The following is an 11,212-nucleotide window of genomic DNA, read 5'->3' as shown; positions in this document are numbered from 1 at the left end:
ATTTTTTGATTTATTGTAGAGATGAGGTTTCTCCAAGTTGCCCAGGCGGGTCTCGAACCCTCGGGCTCAGGCAATCCACTCACCTCAGCCTCCCAAGGTGCGGGATTACAGGCAGAGCCACCGAGCCTGGCTTTTTTTCTTTATAAATTACCCAATTTTAGGTTATTCTGTTATAAGCAACAGAAAACCGACAAAGACATTGCTCAGTGCAAGCCTCAAAGTGGGGAGTGGGGCATGTTGACTTTGTACAAGGGATGATCGTCATTGATGGAGGGAGTTGGATTCCACAGGGAAAAGAAGAGGCGAAAGCAGGACTGTGTTGTAGTTTTCTTACTTCTGGAACTGAGGTCCAGATCTGAGAGAGTTTAACTTGAGTCTGAGATAGAAACTGCAGAGACATAGAGAATAGAGACATATGTGGAAATTGATTAAAGAAAGGCTAAAGTTTTGCTGAAGACCAAGTGTCAGGAAGGATATAATACCAGGGATGTGGTAGCAGTGAGCATTTATCTTTGAATTTTTGACAGAATCTGCAGGATTTAGTGCAGAAAAATAAATGAGGGAAAATCACACATGTGACAGTGGCCTACAGGCAATGACAGATGAAGAAACATACTGAGGAATGGAGGTTGGTATTCACACCAAATACTGGAGACCGGGAGTCTATGATGCTACAGGTCTAGTGGGTATGTGGCCCTAAGGAAGCCTGGAAGGAGACATTTTTGCCCCTTGTAGGGGTCACCCTAATTCAGTTTCATTTTGGGCTTCTGTAGGCAAGCCCCTTAGGAAGAGGCATGGCACTATTCTGAGTTTTTTGCCAAATGACTACAATTAATTCAATGAATTGCAAACATTAGGAACTCTTAGAGGGGCATGTGTTTTATGCATCAGCGGCTCTGCCAAGTATCTCATCAACACTAGTTGTCAATGTCCTATACCTGGAATGGAGACTCGGACCTGCCTGGTTTCTGCTGAGGATTCTGGCTTTTCTCTTTCTAATAACAGGATGGCAGGCACCTTGAAGCCTGCAGCCACAGGCCTTGATCCTCTGTGTGCTCTTCTTTACCCACAGAGGCCAGAGGCCCCTCTCTCCTCTCTGGGATCCTAAGGGAGTTGGGAACCAGTGACCCTTTTGTCGGGTTTGGCAGCCTTTCTGAGGGTTTCCCTTCAGGTACTGAGTCTGTGGGGCTCTGGTGGAGGCTTGTGTCTAGGAATGTGAGGACCTTTCCTGTTGGAAGCCAGTCAAGGAGTTCTTTGAGAAGACGGCCCTTCAGGACTTCATGAAGTGGGCTCTTTAGCAATTCAATGTAGAATTTTGTAGAACGGACAGAGAACTTTACAAGTGATCATTTGGTGTGTGGATGGCTTTTAAACAGCCAGCCTCTTTTGGAGTGTACTCTGGGACCATAAATTCTAATTAAAAGGAAGAGTTTGTTTTCTTCCTCTGATATTTGCCTCTTTCAGTGAAGACAAGGAAATTAAATACTTGCCACCTGTAATAAGTGCTTGTTTGAAGGATGGCATATAGAAGATGTCGAATACATTTTAACTGGAATGAATTTGTTGGCTGAAAGAATAAAATAAAGTGCTAAATACCCAGACCTCATAGCAAAAGCCAGACTCTCCCCTTGGCAACTGTTTACTTTTCCCCATGCTCCTCCCCATCATCCCCTTCTTATCTTATAGAATTCCTCTAAATTTAGAACTGCTATTTTCTCCTGTCTTACATTTATTATGGGTGATCAATGCCAGGAGCTTTGAAGGCTTAGCTTTCTCCTGCCTTGAGTACTTTTCCTTCCTGGTTGATCTTTATTTATTCTGACTACAGTAAAACTCTGAAGTTAATGAATCCACATTAATTGATTCTGTGGACTACCTTACATATAGACATGAGGCAGAACCGCATCTGTGTGCATTTGGCAGTAGTTGTGGTTTTCTAGCTTTGAGAAATTCTAGAAAGCATCCTTTGCCTTTTGTTTTTGACAAAGTCAAAATTTGCTGATGAATGATCAATGACTAGAACATTAACCAATATCCTAGACCCTGTGTCATTACTTTGTGAACCAAATAAATGAATGAAAAAAACCAAAGCAAGATGATTTTTCTGTGTCAGAGAACTAAAAGAAAGCTTTATTGCATTTTATTTTGTCTCAAAAAGTATGTTAGCACTTAATATTTCTTTGTCTTATCAGCAAAACTTCAAAACTATATACTTTGAAATTAAACATTGAAAGGAGAAATTAGTATTAGGAAAGCGTTAGAACAGCCATGGGAGAAGACCTAGGACAGAACAAAAGGAAGTACACATTCCTTCCTTGCTGTTTTATTCAGTAAAATGTGATATTCTTCTCTGTGCTGTGCCTGATTTTGTCTGTTTAGCAAAATGGGAAGACAATAATAGTTACCAGTAAATAAGTTTCTAAGAGTCACATTATTTATGAAATAAGTAGCATTTAAAAAATACTTCCCTAGTTCCCTACTACTTTGTAAACGAAGTGTGAGTTCCTGAGAGAGGTAGTCTCAGAGTCCTAAAAATAATGTCTTTCTTAAGGTAATCAAAGTCCATTAACATAACTTTTGGGGGAGCTGGCAGGAGAGGAAGCAGATAGCCAGATGAAAGTAAAGGCAAGAATCTGCTGTTGAAAATATGAGAGTCAACTGGGCTGGTGGCTCAGCCTGTGATCCCCGCGCTTTGGGAGGCTGAGATGAGTGGATTGCCCGAGCCCGCGGGTTCGAGACCCACCTGGGCAACTTGGCGAGACCTCATCTCTACAATAAATAAAAAAAAATTAGCCAAGCATGGTAGCGCGCGCCTGTAGTTCAGCTACTTGGAAGGCTGAGGCAGAAGGATCGCCGGAGCCCAGCAGGTCGAGACTGCGGTGGCCGGGAGCAGCCACTGCACTCCAGTCTGGGTGACAGAGTGAGGCTTCAACTCAAAAAAAAAAGAGAGTAAAGGAAATGTCAAAGAGTAATCCTGTAAGGACCTGGGTATTGAGTCTGTGGCGAATCCAAGCTCCAGGTCCCTCTCTCTGGTCTGCTTTGCCTTCTGCAGTGCTTAGGAGGTTCACAGACCGCCTCTCCACCCCCACCCTGAGGTCTTGAGCACACACCTCCTCTGTGGCCTCTCCCACCTTCTCCAATAACTCTCCTGCAATTCCAACTGTGGCTATTTCCCTCTTCCAATCTGTGAGGCTCTCCCAGGTGAAGTCTCTCTGTCCTTTGCTCCTATGCATCTTCAGCATTGAGCATAATGTTTAGTGCTTAGTAGGCACCTGGCTGTTTGAATTAATGTATGCATGAACACATGAATGGTTTACAAACACTTAAACACTAACCAAGCAAAATGGTGACTGCTATCTAAAGACACCCACAAAGGAGTTATGGAGAGTCAGAAAACAGAAAGTCTATATGGAGGAACATGAGGACCTATTAGGCCAGCATCAGTCGAGTAAATTGGGTAAATTATATTGAGAAAGGACATCTCAAAATGAGATAATGACAAGAATTACAAAAGCTGAATAGCCAGCTGTAAGACATTTGCTGTTGGTTGGAGACAAAAAAAGACAGTCAACTATTGCCATTAAAGAGACAAAATTCTACAGCCAGTTAGCGTGAGCCATTGGGGTCAGCAGACTTCCAACCTCAATGGAGTCAATTTGCAAAACGTCCCCATGTCCCACAGGCAATTCCCCAGCCTGCGCTGAATCCCAATACAATATTGTAAATGCTTCTGTTTACCTTTTGCCTCATTGTAGACAGCAGACAGTCTCGCTGTTGTCCTGCCTGTTGTTCCCTTCACAACACACATCTTCCCTTTCATAAATCACCTTTCTTAATAACTGCCTTGGTGAATACTTCCACTCCCATAACTCCAGCCTACCTAGCCTGCCTCACATGACAGGGAATCATAAAACACCTTTGGGTGGCAGTATGGGAAGGTTAGGAGGGTTTCTAACCCCAATGAATCATGAGCACAGTATGGAAGCATCTGAGGACATGGTACAAATGGGGACTCTTAAACGGTCTGATGATGGTGCAGTGGAACTGAGCCTGGGAAGGAGTCTGGGGCCAGGTTACAAATCACCTTGGGATTGCTAAGGAGTGGAATGTTAAGGAGTGATCAGGATGGCCTGGAGGGACAGGCTGTGGACTCCGCTGTTGGCTGGACTGCCACCACATGCTTGCTACCTGGCCTTACGCAGATTGTCAGCCCCTGTATCTCCCTTTCCTCATCTGTAAAATGAGGGTAATTCTAGTGCTGATGTGAAAGGGTAAATGGAAAAGAAAAGAGAGTGGCACTGTGAGCATAGTAGGGAGGCCTTCCAGTCAGCCAGAACTTAACACAGTGTCTGCCTATGATGGATATTTAATAAATACAGGCGGTGCCCAAAATATGTATACACATTGTAAGTGTGCTGTCACTCAAAAGATGGCATTCGTCAAATGAATGCTAGTGTCACCATGCAACAGGCAGGACAGCCAAAGAAAATGGTGGAAAAACAGTTGAGCGAATGTCATATGACACATCGCTACTGTAATTCAATTTACCTTTGAAAGGTAATGCATAGATAACATCTCTTAAAATGCGTATACTTTTTTTTTTTGAGTTGGAGTCACTCTGTCGGCCAGGCTGGAGTACACTGGCACGCTCGTGGCCACCGTTGCCTCAACCTGCTGGGCTCAGGTGATCCTTCCACCTCAACCTTCCAAGTAGCTGGAACTACAGATGCACACCACCACGCCTGGATAATTAAAAAAAAAAATTTATTTTAGAGACGAGATCTCACTAAGTTGCCCATGCTGATCTTGAACCCCCGGGTTTAGGCAGTCCTCTTGCCTCAGCCTTCCAAAGTGCGGGGATGAAAGGCATGAGCCACCACACCCAGCATGTGTATACTTTTTTCGGCACCTTTCACCCCGAGATGAATGAATGAATGATCCAAAGGAGAGATGCTGAGTGTCTAGGATTGTAAACTAGGAAAGTGACTGTGAGAATGAACAAGTTAATTTTGCTACTTGCTCTTAGCTCTGAAAGAGGTTTGGATGAGAGAAGTTTGAAACCTTAAAAAATAATTTTGTTTTTTTAACCTATGTTTTACCTATGTGTATTTCAACTATTAGTCTAAATTAACTTTTAAAAAGCTTGTAATAATAAATAATATTACTTATAAAATTATATTTTGAATTTGAAGAGGAAACTTTAGAAAAGATTATGTTTAAAAACAGTTTGGAGAAATTCTTTGTGCTTTATGATGCTTTGCTTTTGTCTGTTTTTTTCCTTCTGTTTGTTTGTTTATTTAAGGATGTTTCCTCTTGCCTTTCACAGCTGAACACTTTCCAGGCAGTTTTGGCATCTGATGGATCTGATACTTATGCCCTCTTTCTTTATCCTGCCAATGGCCTTCAGTTCTTTGGAACCCGCCCCAAAGAGTCTTACAATGTCCAGCTCCAGCTTCCTGCTAGGGTGGGCTTCTGCCGAGGGGAGGTCGGTGACCTGAAGAGAGAAGGACCATATTTCAGCTTGACGAGAACTGAACAGTCTGTGAAAAATCTCTACCAGTAAGTACCACGAAGCCAAAGCCATTCCTATTTGACTATAAGGATTCTTAGGAGATACCCAAACACAAGGCCATTAAATAATATCTTGGTGGCTTCCAAACAAGGCACCAGTTCAAAACTAGAAACTAGATTAGACCCTGGGAAGATAAAGTTCATTAACATATAAAAGATCCTTTCTTTTTCCTGTCCTATGGGGTATAGATACCAGAAACAGAGCAGTATATATGTGTTTTTGTAGAGCCACTGAGGCTTGCTATGAAAAACATTGCTCTTGGAACCACATGAAAATAAATATTCAGTAATATAACAGCCCAGTTTGAGGTTTTTCAGATTAATCATTTCACAGGGGAAACATTGTGATTTTGTCTTTTGGATAAATACTGTTAAAAATTAAATTAAGCGTCATGTAATTTGAAAAGAAAAAAAAACTAGATTGGATTGGTAGGTTTTTGGAAATCTCAGAATTCCTCTCTGACTTCATTACCTGAAATGAATCGAACCCATTCCTTTGCCCTATCAGCGGCCTCCTTTGGTATTGCAATAATAAGCCAGTCTGCATTTTGTGGGTCCTGATAGTGCCAGCAGGATATTTATTAACTTCAGCGCTTGGGGTGAGGGGTAGGGTTGCTCTTGCTTTTATTCCTTTCTTGAGTACAGACACCAGATAGAACACATTGGTTACTTTGTGGCCTCCCTTGACTGCTTCTCAGTTTCATTAAGTCATTCCTGTGCATAGGAACACTTCACACTTTCACATGCTGTCCATTCTGCTCGGCTACCAGAGGGGGGCCACAACAGCCAGATTTGGTTACTAAGAGTTGACATTTATTGAGAGCTTAATATTTGCCAAGCATTGTGCTGAAACACTTTCCAGATGTTACCTTAATTGAAACTCACAAGAATTGTAGAAGGTAAGTACTACTATTTTCTCAGTTTTACAAAGGAGCTTAGGGAAATTCAGTATGCTGCCTAAGATATCAAAGTTAAGTGGCATAGACAAAATCCAAGCCCAAGTCTGGAGCTCTGAACTAATTTTGTACTGAGTCCCTGTCTCCTTTCCACACTAGGCATTTTCAGAGCTCCATCTAGGATGCCGCTTAGTCTAGATTCTGGAGCAAACTTAGCTCCTTGCTGTCTCTCCCCTGGTTTCACCCTCCTCTTCTACTTAGGAGCTCACAGATTCTCTGCTCCTCAGACAATGTGGAAAACCCACAGTGGCCCAACACTTGAAATACAAAGATTTCTAAGGCATACGTAGGCCCTGCACATGAGCACCTCACCTAGTTGAGTAGACAGACAAAGAGATCAGTTATGGAGCGTAGGAATAAGTGCTGACATTCACACAGGGAACAAACAGGAGGCAGTGGGGGCCAAAAAGCCTGTGGAAAAAGCAGTTGTGTTTCCCCACCAGAGCCATAAAGGCCCCTTAGAACTAATACCCACATGCGTGCGTATGTCACACACACACACACACACACACACACACACACACACACACACACATACACACAGAATTTCCATTTGCCTTGTTTTTATCTTTGATGTTTCCCAGAAATCTCTGACTAGCTTGATGAGAGCAGGTAAGATATAGGGCCAACTGACTGACAGATTTTTTTCTTTAGTGTAATCCATGCTTAATATGAAAAATAAAATAAAAAAAGCAATGCAGAATAATGAGAAATAAAAGTAAACATGACCCCTGATCACTCCTTCAAGTGATAATTAGTGTTTATAGTCTTTCCAGAATTTTAGGCATATGAAAACAAATTTTAAAACAAAAATGGTTCTTTTGCTATACATGTGACATTTTCACATTTATCACTTCTTGCATGGGTCTCTCAGTCAGATTTCTGTGTATATTTTCATTTTAAGGCTACAAACCATTGGATCATATATGTTATGTTTCATAAAGGCAAGATATTGATTAATATTTAACATGTTTCTGATATTTCTTGTTATAGACATTTTTGCAGCAAACAGTATAATACACATTGCTCACACATTCTCATTTTTTCTTAAAGTAAATTTGTTAAAGTGCAATTGCTGAGAGGATATGTACAGTTTAATGTTTTGGCATATATTAACTAATTGCCCTTCATAAATGTGGAAGCTATGTCCTCATCAATATATTAATAGAGCGTGATTGACAGTCTGTTTTCCATAAGCTTTTGTTCTTTTTACTATTTGCAAATCTGATATGTTTTCATGTTCAGAATTTCACTCTAATTTCTTTGATTACTAGTAAAACTGATCATGCACTGTATAATGGTATTCTGTTCAACGATGGACCATATATATGATAGTGGTTTCATAAGATTGCAGTGCTAGCCGGACTCAGTGGCTCAGCCTGTAATCCCATGCCTTGGGAGGCTGAGGTGAGTGGATTGCTTCAGCTCACGGGTTCGAGACCCACCTGGGCAACTTGGTGAGACCTCATCTCTACAATAAATCAAAAAAATTAGCCGGGCATAGTAGCACGCACCTGTAATTCCAGCTACTTGGAAGGCTGAGGCGGAAGGATCGCCGGAGCCCAGCAGGTCGAGGCTGCAGTGGCTGGAAGCGGCCACTGCACTCCAGTCTGAGTGACAGAGTGAGACACCAACTCAAAAAAAAAAAAAGATTGCAATGCTATGATTTTACTCTACCTTTTCTATTTTAAAATATACAAATACCATGATGTTACAATTGCTTACAGTATTCAGTACGGTAACCTGCTTTATAAGTGTGTCACCTCAGGGCAATAGGCCATATCTTATAGCCTAGGTATGCAGTAGGTTATACCATCTAGGTTTGTGTAAGTACATTCTATGATGTTCACACATGACAAAATCTCCTAATATGCATTTCTTAGAATGTATCTTCGTTATTAAATGACACATGACTGTATATGTCTTTTTTGTGTGTGTGGCTTGTCTGTCCACACCCATTTCTATTGGGATCTTTAGGAAGAGCTCTTATAAACAAGAAAAAATATAGTAAGGGTATTAATCCTTTCACATGCTGTGAATATTTATTTTACCCAATTGTTGTTTATCTTTAAACTTACTTATGGTTTAGAAGTTGTAAGTTTTGGGTTGTCAAAGTTCTTGGTCTTTCCTTGATAGTTTTGGGTCTTGTCATTCTTAGAAAGACCTTCTAGCCAGGCAAGGTAGCTCAAGCCTGTAATCACATCACTTTGGGAGGCAGACACAAGAGAATTGCCTGAGCCCATGGATTCAAGACCATTTTGGGCAACATGGTGAGTCCTCGTCTCTACAGTAAATAAAAAAATTAGCTGGACATGGTGTTGCATGTCTGTAGTTTCAGCTACTTGGAAGGCTGAAGTGGAAGGATCGCCTGAGCCTTGCAGGTCGAGACCGCAGTGGCTGTGAGCGTGCCACTGCACTCCAGCCTGGGTGACAGAGTGAGACTCCAACTCAAAAAAAAAAAAAAAAAAAAAAGACCTTCAATACTTTAAAATTATAGGGGTGTTCCTAAATAAAATCTTCTATTTTTCCTTTCATTATTTAAATGTTACAAATATACACAGTAGTGGAAAGACTAGTAAATGAATACCCAAATGCCCATTATGTAGACTTATACATTATAAACATTTTGCCATATTCATCTTTTCTTTTTGCTTAAACATTTTAAAGTAGTTCACACATCATGCCACCTCGTTCCTAAATACTTTGGTGTGTATCTCGAAAGGATAAAATTATTTTTCTGGTCAATGGAATCTTTCTCTTTCTCAAACTTGTCTCATAATTATATAATCATAATGCTTGTCATACTCTCCTGAAAATTTAAATATGAATGCCCACATGCATTTTTTTGCACATTTGATCTTCTGGAAGATGAGATAATTGTTACTAAGTACTTCCTATGGGGAAGACCTGTGGTAGGCATTTCATGTAGTTTCCTCATTTAATTCTCCTGACAAGCCAGAGAGGACGGCATTGCCATCCTATTTTGTAGTCCAGCTTTCCTTTCTAGGAAATCAAAAATTAAGTTATTTCTATCACTAAACCTTCCTTGGATTTGAAATAAATCAGGTTGGTTGCTCTCCCATTATGCATAGTGACAAAAGCCAGAATAGTGATTTATATCTGATTAGAAGGTTATTTTATTTGGCTTTTATCTGCCATAATTTGTATCTGGAACTTTTATAGTTTTCTGATTTCTTTTTTTTATTATTTAATTTTTTATTTTGAAGATGTGGGGTATGACTCAGGGTTAGGTATACAAATGTTCATTATGCAGGTACCCTTGTTGTTGATGGGGTATGCACCCACCCCCGGCAATTTTCCATAACTGCCAATCCCACCCCTCCTGCCCTGGCCGTTTCCAATTACTGCCAAACCCTTTCTACAGTTTTCTGATTTCAAGAGGAAATTTCATGGCTGTAACAACTGAAATGTGATAATAAACTCAATATCCTCAGAACTTCAGGACTTTCTCTTCTTTTGTTTTCCTCATTTGCTTGTCAATAAACTCCAACATTAATTATGAACTTACCAAATACATATAGCTTATTACACACAGGATCACAGTTTTGCTTTCTGTGCTTCTCTTTCCCTAAATCAACTACAATAGCAGCAACCACAGTCAGTGCACGTGCGTGAGAGAGAGATAAAGAGTGCGAGAGAAAGAGAGAGAGAGAGAGACTGAATTATAATGAAAAAATAGTACTCTTATAGAAACCCACATGAACATGAGTACCTAACCAAATGAGGAAAGGTCTTTTGTTCTTATATAATTCCGTGAATTTCTAATTGTCTTAGTAGTCATTAACACTTACTCTTTACTGATAGACTTTTGAGGAAATTCTGTAAAATGGGACAATTTGAGCATTGTATTTTGTACAAACATCACAGAAGTACACACATTGGTATATTCAAGCTAGCCAGACCCTTGTTTGCTCGTTTTCCCATGCTTTTAGAAATCTTTGTTCTTTTTGGAATGTACTGTTGACTCTAAAATAATGGATTATTAGGATATTTGGAAGACTGGATGGAATTCATGTTCTCTCATGGAGAAAACAAGTGAGCTGTTTCCAGATGTTTTGGGAACGATCTTTAAGCTACTTTCTTACTTTCCCCTTAACTTTGTTTTGCATTTGCTTAACATTTCTTTAGACTTGGGCATTTATATATATATATATGAAAGTTTTTACATAGATTCACCATTCTCTGTGGATTCATGAATTGACTAGTCCATGTGAATAGACAGTGAAATGTCTTTTTTTTTTTTTTTTGAGTTGGAGTCTTACTCTGTCACCCAGGCTGAATGCAGTGGCACCACCCCAGCATTCACCCACTGGGCTCTGGCAGTCCTTCCACCTCAGCCTTCCAAGTAGCTGGAACTTCAGGGCACGTGCTACCACACCTGGCTAATTTTTTATTTTTATTTTTTTTAATTTTTTTTTTTTTTTTTTGAGTTGGAGTCTCACTCTGTCGCCCAGACTGGAGTGCAGTGGCCGCTCCCGGCCACCGCAGCCTCGACCTGCTGGGCTCCTGCGATCCTTCCGCCTCAGCCTTCCCAGTAGCCGGAATTACAAGCATGTGCTACCACGCCCGGCTAATTTTTTGATTTATTGTAGAGATGAGGTCTCGCTGCCCAGGCGGGTCTCGAACCTGCGGGCTCAGGCAATCCACTCACCTCAGCCTCCCAA

General features: G+C 40.8%; 1 protein-coding gene across 1 annotated transcript in view; it reads left to right on the top strand.

Moving 5' to 3' along the window:
* The window catches only part of NID2 (nidogen 2), a 73,132-nt gene that overhangs the window by 3,765 nt on the left and 58,155 nt on the right, over positions 1–11,212 (top strand). Inside the window, exon 3 of the mRNA XM_021718796.1 lies at positions 5,327–5,559. Within this exon, the coding sequence (XP_021574471.1) occupies positions 5,327–5,559 (233 nt within the window). The remainder of the gene's footprint in view (positions 1–5,326; positions 5,560–11,212) is intronic.

This window comes from Carlito syrichta, unplaced genomic scaffold (assembly GCF_000164805.1).
Source record: "Carlito syrichta isolate Samal-C Ts95f unplaced genomic scaffold, Tarsius_syrichta-2.0.1 Scaffold313468, whole genome shotgun sequence".
NCBI classification, from domain to species: domain Eukaryota; kingdom Metazoa; phylum Chordata; class Mammalia; order Primates; family Tarsiidae; genus Carlito; species Carlito syrichta.
Note: the sequence above shows the minus strand (reverse complement) of the source record. Positions and strands in the feature narration are given on the sequence as shown.